Source organism: Dunckerocampus dactyliophorus, chromosome 14 (assembly GCF_027744805.1).
Source record: "Dunckerocampus dactyliophorus isolate RoL2022-P2 chromosome 14, RoL_Ddac_1.1, whole genome shotgun sequence".
NCBI classification, from domain to species: Eukaryota; Metazoa; Chordata; class Actinopteri; order Syngnathiformes; family Syngnathidae; genus Dunckerocampus; species Dunckerocampus dactyliophorus.
Genome location: NC_072832.1, coordinates 23224847 through 23240920, shown reverse-complemented (window position 1 = coordinate 23240920; position 16074 = coordinate 23224847). Strand labels below are relative to the sequence as shown.

The window sequence follows — 16074 nt, the reverse complement described above, 5'->3', positions numbered from 1 at the left end:
GCTGTGTTTACACCGATGTCCAGCGGTTGGAGTTCCCTCGTCAAGCCTCCCGGAATGATGTTAAGCTCCAAGTTCATTTGCTTCATTTGTGGTGACGCGTGTGAAAACAACATCCAATCTCTTTCCGTACTCGTCACTCAGTCATTTTCTCATCGTCCTTCCAGCCCCTTTGGTCCGGCTGGAAACTTTTCTTTAGGCGGCATCAGCGTCTACCACAGGTAGCACTTTATATCCATTACCATGGCAACCAAGCACAACAGTAAAAGACGACTTCTCGTGTCCCGTTGTGTGTATTCGCTGTATTGCTTCTCTACAGTGTGGTTCACCAGGATGTGGAAAGTGAGCGGCACGTCATCTATGTTGGTGATGTAGCTCCACCGTTCTTGTTAATCACTTCAAAAATGGGTTTGGGCATGCTTGATGCGAGTGTTTCCAGGAGGCTAGTGGGAACATTGCTTCATGTGGTGAAGATGGCTTCACCAAGGGCATCAACTGTCTGGAACTGATGGCCATTTTTATAAACTTCCCTTGCCATCCATCCCCAAATGTTCTCTATGGGATTTAAATGAGAGGAACATGCAGGATGGTCCAAAAGAGTGATGTTATTCTCCCTGAAGAAGTCTTTGGTCAAGCGAGCATTGTGAACTGCAGCGTTGTCCTGTTGAAAAACCCAGCTGTTACCACACAGACGAGGGCCCTCAGTCATGAGGGATGCCCGCTGCAACATCTGCATCCGTTTGACGACCCCGCACCCTGAAGCTCCAGTGTTCCACTGAATGAAAAAGCACCCCAGACCATGATGGACCCCCCTCCACAGTGCCAGGTAGAAAACATCTCAGGTGGGATCTCCTTGTCATGCCAGTAACGTTGGAAGCCATCTGGACTGTCAAGGTTCCATTCTTTCTCATCAGAGAATAAAACTGTTTCCACCTTTCAATGTCCCATGTTTGATGCTCCCTGGCAAAGTCTAAACAGGGTGTTTTGTGGCGTTGAAGGAGACGAGGTCTTTGAATTCCTTTTTTGTTTTTTAAACCCTTTTCCCGCAGATGCTGTCTGATGGTTTTTGGGCTGCAGTCGGCACCAGTAAGGGCCTTAATGTGGGTGGAAGACCGCCCTGTGTCTTGATGGACAGCCAATTGGATCCTCCGGCTCAGCGCCGGTGTGATTTTTTTTTTTTACCGTTTCACAGTTTTGTTCCATAATGCTCAGGATCTTTCAAAAAATGTAGAATGACTGATTTACTGCACCCAACCTCAGCAGCAATGGCGCGCTGTGAGAGGCCTTGCTTATGCAGCTCCACAATCCGACCACGTTCAAAAAGAGAAAGCTTCTTAGCTTTAGCCATCAGGAGGGCATGACAGTGTGAATGCCTGACAGAAAATTTACATTTTGAGCAGATTTTGCCTTTTATAGCCTGTGGTCTTAAACTTTTGTTCAGCTGATAAACAGCCTATTTCAGTTTAATTGTTGTTTTCAATAAATTACTTTTTCAAAATGCTTTTTGTCTCACACCCCCTTCTTACTTTTGCATATTGTAGCTCTACTTAAAACCTCATTAAGATCTCTATGTGCAAAATGTAAATTCTAGCAATTTTTCAACTGGTCTTAAGATATTGATCAGGAGTGTATATGTTACACATCACAACACATCATCAGTAGGTTAAAACTAACCTGTCTCACGACGGTCTAAACCCAACTCACGTTCCCTATTAGTGGGTGAACAATCCAATGCTTGGTGAATCCTGCTTCACAATGATGGAAGAGCCGACACCGAAGGATCAAAAAGCGACGTCGCAATGAATGCTTGGCCGCCACAAGCCAATTATCCCTGGGAAACCCAAAAAGTCAGAAGGATCGTGAGGCCCCGTTTTCACGGTATGTACTCATACTGAAAATGTGAAAAAAATAAGTAACGAATATATACACTGCTCAAAAAAATTAAAGGAACACTTGGAAAACACATCAGATCTAAACTGGGGGAAAAATGATCTTGAATATCTTTCCTGATAATAAGTGGGTGATGTATTAGTAACAAAATGATGCCACATAATTTGATAGAAATGAAAATGATCACCCTATAGAGGGGGAAAAATCAAAGACACCTCAAAAGTGAAAGTGAAAAAATGATGTAGCACACTGGTCCATTTTGCTAAAATGTCATTGTAGCAACTCAAAATGATTCTCAGTAGTTTGTGTGGCCCCCACGTGCTTGTACGCATGTCTGACAACGTCGGGGCATGCTCCTAATGAGACTACGGATGGTGTGCTGGGGGATCTCCTCCCAGATCTGGACCAGGGCATCCATGAGCTTCTGGACAGTCTGAGGAGCAACCTGGCGGCGCCGGATGGACCTAAACATAATGTCCCAGAGGTGTTCTATTGGGTTTAGGTCAGGTGTACGTGGGGGCCAGTCAATGGTATCAATTCCTTCATCCACCAGGAACTACCTGCATGCACTAGCCACATGAGGTCGGGCATTGTCGTGGACCGGGAGGAACCCAGGTCCCACTGCACCAGCGTAGGTTCTGACAATGGGTCCAAGGATTTCATCCCGATACCTAATAGCAGTCAGGGTGCCATTATCTAACCTGTAGAGGTCTGTGCGTCCTTCCAGGGATATGCCTCCCCAGACCATCACTGACCCACCACCAAACCGGTCATGCTGAATGATGTGGCAGGCAGCATAACGTTCTCCACGGCATCTCCAGACCCTTTCATGTCTGTCACATGTGCTCAGGTTGAACTTGCTCTCATCCGTGAGGAGCACAGGGCATCAGTGGTGTAGTTGCCAATTCTGGTGGTCTATGGCAAATGCCAATCGAGCTCTACGGTGCTGGGCAGTGAGCACAAGGCCCACTACAGGACGTCGGGCCCTCAGGCCACCCTCATGGAGCCTGTTTCTGATTGTTAGGTCAGAAACTTTCACACCAGTGATGGAGGTCATTTTGTAGGGCTCTGGCAGTGCTCATCCTGTTCCTTCTTGCACAAAGGAGCAGACACCGATCCTGCTGAGTTTTGAAGGACCTTCTACGGCCCTGTCCAGCTCTCCTGGAGTAACTACCTGTCTCCTGGAATCTCCTCCATGCGTCCAGGTACCGCAGAGATGCCCTGGTCCAGATCTGGGAGGAGATCCCCCAGCACACCATCCGTAGTCTCATTAGGAGCATGCCCCGACGTTGTCAGACATGCGTACAAGCACGTGGGGGCCACACAAACTACTGAGAATCATTTTGAGTTGCTACAATGACACTTTAGCAAAATGGACCAGTGTGCTGCATCATTTTTTCACTTTCACTTTTGAGGTGTCTTTGATTTCCCCCCTCTATAGGGTGATCATTTTCATTTCTATCAAATGATGTGGCATCATTTTGTTACTAATACATCACCCACTTATTATCAGGAAAGATATTCAAGATCATTTTTCCCCCAGTTTAGATCTGATGTGTTTTCCAAGTGTTCCTTTAATTTTTTTGAGCAGTATACAGTATGTATATATATATACTGTGTGTGTGTGTGTGTGTTGCTATTCTGCCAGTTTCTTGCTGCACTTTACATGCACTCAGAAAATGCATGTTGTGTTTTACTCCTCAGAATACGGACAATGAGGCCATAGTCTGCATACAGCAAAATGTGATGGGAATCAAGCTGAAAGACATCAGTGTCCTGATTGTAGGTGTGGAGGTTCTCGCTGATTTGGGGAGCATTGGACTCTTGTGTGAGCTTATCCTTCTCAATCTGGATGGACTGAAGGTTGTCCTCTAAGACACAGTTCCTTAAAAAACAAGCTTCTGAAGTAAGTTTGAAGACATTTGTGTTGTTTGACTTTCGAGATTCCATTTAGAGGTAGCAAGTGTTCTCTATAAGGCTACTGTATTTTTCATGAAAATGCAATAGGTTGCAGTGATGTACTTTGTTATATGGGTGGAATTTACTCACTGCATAGTTTCTGAACACTTTCACAGTGATTGCTCTACATCAGGGGTCGGGAACCTTTTTGGCAAAGAGAGCCATGAAAGCCACATATTTTAAAATGTATTTCCGTGAGAGCCATATCATATTTTTAACACCGAATACAACCAAATGGGTGTATATTGAAGGAAGACCAACAATTTTAGAATAGAATAAGTCTCTGAATTTATTCTTTGTAATAATGTTGTTATATTGAAGCTAACCAATAATAAATTAACTACTTTTTACCATTAATGCGACTTCTGGTGCTGCATGGTTTTGCGCCCTACTCTGTATCTTTCTTTCTTTCCCTTTTTCGTCAAAAGGGTTGTCTCTGCATAATTAGCTAGCTGACTATTTGATTAAAGGAGGGATGACCCCAATAATAATCAAGTTTTGGTGTCTGACACGTAAAATATGGGAAGGACAGCTGGCATTGCGCTAGAAAATAAAATGGATGGGTTAAAATGCATTAGAATGCATATTTTGAATGTTATTTTTAAAATTGTGATTTCTGTAATGTTTTACTTTAAAATGTCAGGACATTTATTTATAACATATTCAAATAAACACATTTTATGGTGTTAAGAAATGTCTGAGAGCCAGATGCAGTCTTAAAAAGAGGCACATAGGTTCCCTACCCCTGCTCTACATGAACATTAGTGGCAAGAAAGATCTTACAGTGAACAGTGGAAAATTACACGCTCACATACTCGCACACCCTTATATACATGAAGACTTGCACACATACAGAGATACCTGTACACACGTACATATACACACTCACAGTACATACAGACCCTTTCCAAAAAATTAGAATGTCATGGAAAAGTTGTTTAATTTCCATAATTCCATTCAAAAAGTTAAACTTTCATAGATTATAGATTCAGGGCCCACAATTTAAATGATTTCAAGTATTTATTTGTTTATTTTTACATAATTTGGGCTTCCAGCTCATTAAACCCACGAAAACAGGAATGCAAAAAATTAGAATACTGTGAAGAAATCAGCCCAAATTTTGCAGGGCATGAATGTTTTAAACTGAGTGTCACACACTAATCATCTACTAACCTTAAATCACCTGCACAGGCTTCCCCAGGTGTCATTAAATTGCTTCAGTTTGGTTCAATTGTCTCAGTTGGGTTCAATATGGGGAAGACTGCAGACATGACAACTGGCCAGAAGACCATCATTGATACCCTCCATAGGATGGGTAAGCCACAAAAGTTCATAGCTAAGGAGGCTGGTTGTTCACAGAGTGCTGTTGTCCAAGCATATCAATGGAAAGTCTAGAGGAAGGGCAAAATGTGGCAGGAGAAGATGCACCAGCAGAAGAGATGACCGTGGGCTTCAGCGGATTATCAAACAGGGAAGATTGAAGAATCTGGCAGAGATCCAGAAAGAGTGGAATGAGGCGGGAGTCAGCTTCAAAAGCACCACATTCAGACGCATCCGGGAGATGGGCTACAACTGTCGGGTTCCTCGGGTCAAGCCACTTCTGAACCCAATACTTGGATTCCCAACCAAGTATTGAAGATTGACATATCGTTTTGAAAGTACATTATTTTTGGTTGATTTGATGTGATCCTAATTTCTTTCTTTTTTTCCTGCAAAAACTGAGAAGTAAATGGTGATTTCTTCACAGTATTCAAATTTTTTGAATTCCTGTTTTCGTGGGTTTAATGAGCTGGAAGCCCAAATTACGTAAAAATAAACAAATAAACACTTGAAATCGTTTAAATTGTGGGCCCTGAATCTATAATCTATGAAAGTTTTACTTTTTGAATGGAATTATGGAAATTAAACAACTTTTCCATGACATTCAAATTTTTTGGAAAGGTTCTGTACATACTTCCCCACATTACTCACTGAGTTAACCAGGGTGTTATGTTGTTGGTTTTATTACAGCGACGGTGATGTCGGCAATTTGATTATAGTTTTTACAATTGTATACATTACAGTTATTGTCATTCTGATCACTATCATAGTTAATAATTTCATGACTACTATTATGTGTGACTGCTTCAATGCAGTATTGTCATTGTAGTTGTTGACATTATTTTGCCCTTTCCGGCAGGGTCTTTATAGCCATCACAGACATTTGCTGATGTAGCCCTGTTTGTTTCTGTTGTCTTGTTATTGTTGTCACAATTGTTGTTGCTGCTGTTGTCCTTGTCTGTCTTTTTTGTCCCCCTCTTATCCCCGCACCCCTTCTCTGTTTCCTTTTCTCTTCTTCTCTATCCCCTCCTGCTCTGGTCCGGGACGCTCCAAATTTGCATAACAACAATACATCAAAGTCAAATAAATTCTGTATAACAGGGAAGCGTATCTCACACTTTCCCCTGGCAGAGCAAATCTGTTGAGCATGTGAGGGCATGTAGATCAACAATACTATCTGCCCTAATGGCTGGACAGGACAAGAAGGAAAAAAAAAAGAGAAAATGAATGGAGTAGAGGCGGTGTCGCCTCCCGTGTGTGGCGCACATAATAGTTACGAAAAACACTTTTTATAGTTTTACAATTATACTTTTGTGGGAATAAAACAATTGTAAATGCATATAAATAATGAATGAAAGGGATAAGTGAACATTTAAGTTTACTTTTACCTTCAGTGAAGATGTGATTCTTGTAGCAGCGATATCAACACAAACACCACCTTCCTGTTTTGTTATGAGTTATTTCTTGAATTCAATATTGTTTCTCAAAATGCTGCCACTTGCAACTTTCTTTGCAACATCATGTATTTGGCAACAATCACATCTTCAATGAAGGTAAAAGTAAATGTTAAATGTTCATTTATTCCTTCCATTCATCATTTACATGCATAATCAATTGTGTTCTACATGTCAAACTATAATTCTAAAACTATAAAACATGTTTTGTCTTAAGAGTTTTGGCTTTCAGGGAAGGATAAATTGGATTTACATTATTTCTTATGGGACAAACTGATTTGGTTAGCGTATGTTTTGGTTAGAGTCTGACCTTCTGGAACGGATTCATGACACTAACCAAGGTTCCACTGTATACACTTCACTGTGAAAAACAATACTAAAAAAATACAATTACAATAGTTTTTTTGTTTTGGTAATTTCTTTCCAAACTGTTATCAAGAGCGTAGATTCAGAGTATTATTGTGTTTTTATAAATGCTTTTTTATGTTATGTGAAATGTCACATGATATAAATCCTGAAAGTATATGTTAAATTTATTCTACATTTGATGCTCTTAAAAGGGTAAAAAAAAAAAAAAAAAGTTGAATGTTCAAAACCTGTAGTGATTATCACATGTTGCAGGACTTTGGTTAGAAAAAAGTTTTCTTGAAGCCTTTATATTAGGATTTGAAGGTGAATACATCATACCTAAATCACTACAGAGGTAAATACTGTACTAACCATGTGACTTGGGCCACTTACTGTCTCCGTCTGTACTTACGTTTTACTTGACAATTGACCATTGATTAAAAGCGTTTGTTTACATTTGCACGATCCTTCTCACTGTGACTTCAACTGAGTGAAAATTGTCCTGGAAGTTTTGCTTGTGGTTACTATTGGTTTGTTGAATGTATTAGACCAGGGGTCACCAACGTTTTTCCTCATGAGAGCTACTTTTACAAAATGAAAATGGCCAAGAGCTACTCATTTTTGTAACATTTATTTTCAGAGCTTATTTTAAACCCAAACAAAGCGAATATGCTTGTTTTACCAGAACATGAACAAAATGCTGGTGTCCACAACTCACATTTTGTATCTCAGAATGCATTTCTTTCTACTGTTCTTTCATTATTAACTGAAAACCTGAATGAAAAGCAGGCTTGCGGGCACCTCGTGGTCGTGGGGGGCTACCTGGTGCCCGCAGGCACCACGTTGGTGACCCTGTATTAGACTAAGGATAAACATTTTAGATGAATTAAAAGCAAATCATTTGATTTGTAATATTAACATGACTTTCAATCAACTAATCTACACTGTGTTCAAAATGGCAAAACTATGACACATTGACTTAACTTGATTTGTTTACGTGGACTATAGGTGGCAAGATACAATTACGTTAACCCAACAATTTATTTTTTTGAGTGTGCTATGACAATACACCTTTTTTCCAACAAGCACTGTCAGTGGAAAAGGGTGGACGTGAAGGGGAAGTCTGCAGACGGACACAAAATACACATTATGGTGTAAAAATGATCCCCAAAAAAGTATGTTTGATGTCCGTATTTCATTTTTCAACTCAATCTTTTTCAGTGCCAATACACCTTTTGATGAAAGAACCATCGTCGTCAAAGGATGGACATGAAAAGGAAATCTGTCATATTTAAATACACATCATATATAAAAATTAATTTAGGGATTATCCAATTTTATGTTGCCGATACCGATTTATGCTGCCTGATGCCGATCATCCATGAGTGATATCTGCCAATGCCGATCACATGGATGAACTGTATTGTATTTTCAATTTATTTATGATGAGTGCTATCGGCCAATTCTAAGGGCCTCTGGCAAATTGGTAAAATTATTAAAAAACTAACTTTAGGGTGGATTGTCATTTTTTGTTTTTTTGCCTTTATTTTTGTAAAATGATTTCTGTTCAATTTGGCACAAGCCTGAATTTAAAGAAACTGGGGCCCTCGAAGTTTTGTTAAATTGGTGATGTATCGGGTTCAAAACGTGTACTTTTTAAGTTTTATATGTTATATAACATTTCCTTTGTAGTTCTGTTGTCAATGTTTATCTATACACACAAACACTAGAGGGAGTTGTTCTGGAGCGGAGAGGGGGCGGGGCTAGAATTCCACAGCGGCTTCTTATCCTCCTCCTCCTCCTCCTCCCAACACGTCACTCTGGGATCGGCTGTGGGCTAACGAGCACCGTCACCACCAGCGGAGTTTTCCACTTCTTTACCTTCGCTTTCCTTAGGGTAGGTAACCCCTAAACCCTCCTGACATAACCAGATATATTTTTACTAATTAATACTATGTCGCTAAGCTGTAAAATGTTATTTTAAAAGCGTAACCTCGCTAAGGTGACGAATATGTGCGAAGTTGTTACCGCGATGCTACTTCAACTCCAGCGGAAACTTTCATAGGCCTTGTTTTGTGTGTTGCAACAGGTCCCCTAGTGATTGTGTTTGTGATGATATTATAAATAGGATTTATTTTGTGTTTTTTTTATGGCAGAACGAGGAGATCCAGTCAGCCAGCCAGCCAGGAGAAAGTCGCCTTGCCCAAAGCGGCTTCACAGGCTGTGGGATTAAAGTCGCTCCGCTTTCGTCGAAACTGCCAGTGGTGCGGATTCATGCATGATTGTTAGCTAAATGCGGTACGAAGCCAAAAAAATGATGCCGGTGAGTTTAAGACTTATTTTTTTTAGTGCTACCTTAACATCTATTCCCGTTTTTGGAATATTTAAAAACCCTGCGATATTGTTTGCATTAGACGTGGCGAATCTGCTTACTACAAACACAGGCTGGAGTTGTGAGCTACTACTGACCTAACACTTTGCCTCTCGTGTATGCCTATCTACTGTACGTGACGTCATATATTTGTTTGGTGACATCATGTTGACGCTGTCATCTTGCATATAGGACATATACTCTACAACAGGTAGAGTGTTAACCTTGAACAACAATTCTAATCAAAAATGTATTTTATTGTGGCAAAATAAGCAATTGTGCTCCACTGCAACCTCGATAGAACCACAGCAATGGACACATTGTTATATTAGCACTTCTCTGCCCGTGTCAATCAAAACGGAGCATTGTTAGCATAAAGCATAATATTGTTCCGGGGGAATGTGTCACTAGTTTGACTCAGCAGTAATGTTAAGTATGTTTGCATTAGCGCTAATCTGCTACTTCTGGCTCATCTCCTTGCCAGCGTTTTTGTCATAATTATCATCAAGGGTCCATTGCATTTGCTGCAGCAGTTGAGCGCTTAAAATAAATATCCACAAGAGAGCGTGGATGTGAGCCCTCTTGTAGTTGTTGTACACATAGTGCAGTAATTTAAGGTAAATATTTTGCATTGATGTTTAGCAGCAGTTTCATTATTTTACAAGTGATACTCACATTCGCAGAGGTATTGACGAGTGCTGCTTTCATACTGCCTGTAAAATGTTCCTGTTTTTTTCCGACACTGAATGAGGCTGCTTCAGAGGTGGTAAAAGAGGCGTACTGCGCCAGTGTGAAACATATTAGTGAGAATTACCTTTTAGTTGTGTGAAATTTTACAGTGTTTCTCGTACTTGCATTTATTCGTGGCGTCTCGCTGCAAATACATTCCGACTGCCACAAATAGATTTGTCGCTGCTAGGGGTGTCAGGAGACATTCGATTCACGAGATGTGACGATACATGAGATTGGGTCTCCGAGAATGAGACGATACAAGATTTTAACATTACCTTTAAGAAATGTACAACAAAAAATGTAAAATGATATTACAATCAAGTAATTTAATTTCTACCACATCACACTCTGCACTCTGTGTGTATGCTAGCGGCCCCGCCTACACCCACCGAGACAAGAGACTTTATGTAATGCAAAAGTGTCAAGGTGCTGAAACCAATGAACCAGTGAACCCGCGAAAAACTGAAACACATGCACATGGCAATATATTGAGGCCGGCAAAATTATCAAGTTAATTTTCATTTGTTGTGTGATTTAATTAATTAGTATTCTGGTCACAAGGCGAGTAATGTTACATTGATAGATTACCTTCTCAATGCATGGAGTCAGCCACGACATGTCTAACATGACAGAGTGGAAAAAAGGTTCTCCCTTTCTGTGTGAAAGTGCATTGTTTTTGGATTCTTTGTCCTTCTTCCCCACTCCCTTTAAAGCTCTTTAAGTTTAGAATAAATAAATTGGAGGCTAACTATTTAGCTTGCCAGCATGCTGTGTGTAAAGCCATGGCTGTCTCTTGTGTCCCTGCAGTGATCCCGTAGCCTGTGCATTAGAGTTGAGTAATGTGTTGTAAACAAAGAATAATTTGAGTGTAAAGGTGACTATAGAGGTGTTCATGTCTACAGGACTCTAATAATTGGAAAAATTGTATTTAGAAAGTCATAAACAGGCTTTCTATGCTCTTACTACTAGGGATGTCCCAATCCACATTTTTTTGCTTCCGATCCGATCCCATTTTTTTATAGTCTTGCCGATCCGATCTGGTGCCAATCTTTTTTTTTTTTTTTGCTGTTGTTATAAACATGTATTTGAATATGTTTATGAAAATAGCTCTTCAAAGAAGTAAAAATAATGCAACCAAAGTATTGCTGAATTTACTTTTATATTACACAGCATCACCAACTATATTGTTTGGCTTTTGTAACAAATCTTTGCGAGTCAGGTCCCTAATCCAATAAAAATCCATCCAATAAAAGATAAAATTGGAAAAAATGGGTGTGTAAAATACTTTTAGGGTAAGACTAATCATTTGACATAGTTATAGATCAGCTTGTAATGTGACTTAGAATATATTAAATTTTTTTAAATTAAACTCCCTTCAACGCAATAGTACAGTCAAACCTGTCTATAGTGGCCACTAAAGAGAAGTGGCCGCTATAGGCAGGTGGCCGTTATAGACAGGTTGCAGACCATTTTGAATTTGTGCGTGCACATATTAACATGTCTGTGATTAGAAGCCGCTATAGGCAGGTTGCTGTTCTATACAGGTGGCCGCTAAGACAGGTTTGACTGTAATTTATTGACGGTCTCTAGTATAAACAACTAGCGGTTAGAGCAGCACTTCCCTTGCGAGCTCCCCCCACAATGACACACAGGTCTGGGCACAGTGATGGGGAACTACGGCTATAGTTACGTAGCCGAATATCCAACATCCAACTAACTTCACCACGGTACACCACAGACATGTCTGCATGTTGGTGTTGCATTTTCTTCTTCTTGGGGATGGCGGGAGTCGAGTGGCAATCAGCAGTGAGGTGCATTACCGCACCTACCATGATGGAGTGTGGCCCAGAGTTACGAACATTATACGGCAACCAGATTGACTCGAACTCGTGACGGAAGCTGATTTTATCCAATCTTCAAAATACAGCAGTGGAGGATCGGCAGCCGATTCAGATCCTGAAGATCGTCTCGCGACATCCCTACTAACTACAAAAATATTCCATCCATCCATTTTCTATTTTATTTATCCTCACTTGGGTCGCGGGTATGCTGGAGCTTATCCCAGTACACCCTGGACTGGTCGCCAGCCAATCACAGGGCACATATAGACAAACAAGCATTCACACTCACATTCATACCTATGGACAATTTAGAGTCTCCAATTAACCTAACATGCATGTTTGTTTTTGGAATGTGGGAGGAAACCGGAGTACCCGGAGAAAACCCACACACGCACGGGGAGAACATGCAACTCCACACAGAGATACCCAAGCGGAGATTCGTGTGGCCAACATGCTAACCACTTGGCCACCGTGCGGCCCACGAAAATATTCCCTTTATTAATATTGAATCCTCCTTCGCAGTCGAGTCTACAACCAATTAACTGCGATAAACGAGGGATGACTACACCTTTTTGTATCCACTGTAGAATAACATTCTCTGTTTGCTCAATTTAGAATGGTACCTGATGCAAAACCTCAAGTAAGCTCACATGCCGTGCATTTTTTAGGATTCCCTTCTCCTCTAACTGGTGTTTCCAGTAAAACAGCTCAGTGAGAGAGCAGTGACAAGGTTGTGTTTGCAGGACGACTTCCTGCTGGCAAATGACCTCGGCAAAGCTACTTCTGCACGTCGTTTGTTATCGCCGAGCGTGCGGACGGCAATAAAGATTGTCATGCTTTCAGGATCAGTTTCATTGCCGGGCATGTTTACCTTGAGGCCGTCAGTGTAGAATTTATTTAGGTGTCTTTAAAGGAGATACAGCCTCTGGTTGTTGCCTGATAAAAAAACAAAATGGCATCTATATGGCCACGGCTGGTGCCATGTATTGTCTAGAGATGACAAGCGTATAACCCATGGCCCTGCTTGTACAGGCGAAGGGGCTGGAGGCCGAAGAGAATGCAGTGTTGTAATTGCTGGCCCGGGATGGTGGTAAATAGGAGGCGGGGGTTAGTCAACACAATGAGCTGCAAAGACTCTTCAGCTGTATATTGTAGAGAACAGATTGTATGTGGTCCCTGATAAGCGACGCACACCCTTTTACTGCACAATATAAGTCATGTGCATCTGATGTAATGTCCTGCTCCACCAATTATATAGCCATCTAATAATGTAAATTGAAATGACACATTCTCAGGTGAAATTATCACCACCGTGAAACCTTTAAGAACTGTACAGGCAGTGTTTACAGGTTTAACCAATTTACTCCATTACAAACAGCAAGCTTCACATTAATCAACTAAAAAAATAATAGTTAGTTGCAACCCTACTAAATAAAGCCTGTTTTATGCTTTCTGCATCCGTGAGGTCCGCGCGGCTCTGTGAGGACAAATGAAGTCATTTTCGCACCCACGCCCCCTCGAGTGGCCCTTTTTCATGCGGAAAATTCCCCTTCCGCACACTACCACATTTTTGTAACTACGCGTAAGTACGCAAATCTATAGGCTATATTGTAGTGTGACGTGAAGACAGAGCACAGCAAAATGCGGCCTAGGGATGAACCCGTATACGGTTTATCTGTTATGGTCCAGTTTCATAATCGAATGATTGTATTTACCGCGACACCCCGCTGTTAGTTAACTGCACGACAAATGAATGAGTTAGTGCAACGTCATTTATTTCCACATAAGCAAACACGGCAGAAGCCAAATCAATTGGCTGTAATTGCGTGTGGCCATATTTTCAGCAAATTTGACACAAGATTGTGATAATCTTACCAAAGGTGATAATTTCGGTCACAATAATCATTTATGAAATGTTCTATGCTGTACTTCTTGGTGGGACTGTGCAGCGGTCATCACCATTATGGTTCTGATGTGAATTGGTTGAAACAGCTACTTCAAAACTGCACTATCATGGACCGGCAAATTCACACGCTTTCATGGCAATAGTCTGTATTTATGTTGCCTTTAGGCACAGATGTGATCATATTTTTAATGTAAAGATACGGTTATATGAGGACATTTAAAATAAAAATAAAAAGGCACTTTTTTTTGTATGTGTCAGGTCAGCCCATCTCTTATCACTTCCCCATTCTTCTCCCATGAAGAGGGTAGCCTACCATGTACATTCTGAAGTCGATAGACCTCCCTCTCAGAGCACATTATTTGTCCTTGCTTTTTTGCCGTGACACCGCGACAAATCTTGTCGACTTAGTGACGGTGCGCCATGTCGGTGAGAAAATGAGGCGACGCTGTGGGAAGCCCGAGTTTGCTGTGTGTGTGTCAACAGAAACCCGAGCTGGCTTTTTTCTCTGCAGCCTGTGTGGTGTTTAGTACATCAGCAGATAGTCATCAGCGTTAGTCCAGAACCGTGCTTTGACTTTAACTTGAAGATGAAGAGTTGTTGCATGGATTTTATGGATTGTTTGCACACAATTGCGAGGGTTTATCAACATAATGTCTTCCCAGCACTGACTACCATGGTACTTTTCTTACAATACAGCAACACATTAGCTTGATATCCACTTGGAAACTGGTCCTGCCTCTTGAATGTTGACTGGCAAGTACGCGTGTTGCCTCTGAAGCAAAACTCACAATGTAGCATCCAAGTTATACAAGTCTAGGGGTCACTGGCCGCTCTGTCTGAGGAGATATGAGGAACTGGGAGGACTAGAGGACTCGCCGCCACCACTGTGTTAACTCTGTAAAGAGGACTGCACTGTATGTGGTGGGGAGCAGTCTAGGCTCCGCTTATTTTGTGTTCACATTTGCTTTGGTTTGTTGTTTGCAGTATATCAAACCATCGTTCCATCCATTTAGCCTTATTTACCACCATACAGAGTCATTGTGATGGGTACATTGAGTGGGAAAAGATCCTTCGCCAGCTGGACAAAAGTCAGCTATGTGAACCACTACACTACCAGTGGATGACATCAGAAATTTTGCGTAACTGGCCATGATGGGAAACTGTGTGTGTGTGTGTGTGTGTGTGTGTGTGGCTAGGTAAAACTAAGCTTTTTGGTTTGTTTCTAAACCTAATTTAACAACAGAACACTTGCGGGGTTTTGTGGCGTAACCGTGTTATTTCACAGGCATGCTTTTATTTTGTAACTTTACCAGCTAAAGGAAGTGGTGCTCCAAGGCCCGAGTGTTTGAGGTTGTGAATAAAAAGCGCGCATTGTGGAATACGGCTTGTCGTCTGATTGAACTCACACACACAAAATACAACAGGTTTAATTTTGCCTTATACAGTAATACGCAGACTAGTGAAAAAAAAAACAAAAAACATTTGTGTTGTTTCAGGGACTCTGTGTAAGTGGGCACAGATTAATAATGATAATAGCTAATGGACATGTCATGGTACATCTAAAATCTCACTCCATTTGAGCGTAGCGTATTGTTTCCATTGGCGTACCCAGCATGCATTGTGGAAACGTTCTAAATAACAGTTCAATTTACGAGTTTGTGTTAGCGCTTTGTTGTTGTTTGACATTGTTAGAATGGTAACTCATTGTTGCTGTGTGTAGACTTATGTGTTACATGTTGTGCTGTTTTGTTTTTTGGCTCGCACCGTGAGTAAGACCGTCTCTCTGTTTGATGACCGGGGTCTGTTTGCACTTACTCTGTGTTGTCAAAGCTGTAGTGCTTCCGCTCTGCAGAGTGAAGCCTGAATTACGCTACAGAGTAGTCACTACTCCACCCCCATAAATTAGTTAACTGAATCAACAGCGGCACTGCTGGTCGCTGCCAAGCAGGGCACTCGACTGAACACAAGCACCAGTAGAATGGGTGTGACGAGACACCCAACAGATGAGACGATGCGCGAAATTGAGTCCATGAGAACCAGACAAGGGTTTAACATTTTAAGAAAAGTACAATGAAAAAGTATGACTGGACGAATAAACTTTTTTGATATTAGTTTTGAGTCACTAAACGAGTCGCCATACAAGTACGTTTTGCAATGTTTATTGTCCCAAAAATTTACCCTAAACAATATTGTCAACATTGTTTGAGATAAAGTAGACCACTGTTATGATAATATATAATCATTAGCGATGTCTGA

General features: G+C 41.1%; 1 protein-coding gene across 3 annotated transcripts in view; it reads left to right on the top strand.

Moving 5' to 3' along the window:
- The first annotated feature begins 8731 nt into the window (after positions 1–8731).
- Positions 8732–16074, top strand: part of LOC129193687 (apoptosis-stimulating of p53 protein 2-like) — a 57735-nt gene continuing 50392 nt past the window's right edge. For all 3 annotated transcript variants that reach the window (XM_054798153.1, XM_054798154.1, XM_054798155.1), the window contains exons 1-2: positions 8732–8865; positions 9125–9291. In XM_054798153.1, the coding sequence (XP_054654128.1) occupies positions 9262–9291 (30 nt within the window). In that variant the 5' untranslated portion in view covers positions 8732–8865; positions 9125–9261. The remainder of the gene's footprint in view (positions 8866–9124; positions 9292–16074) is intronic.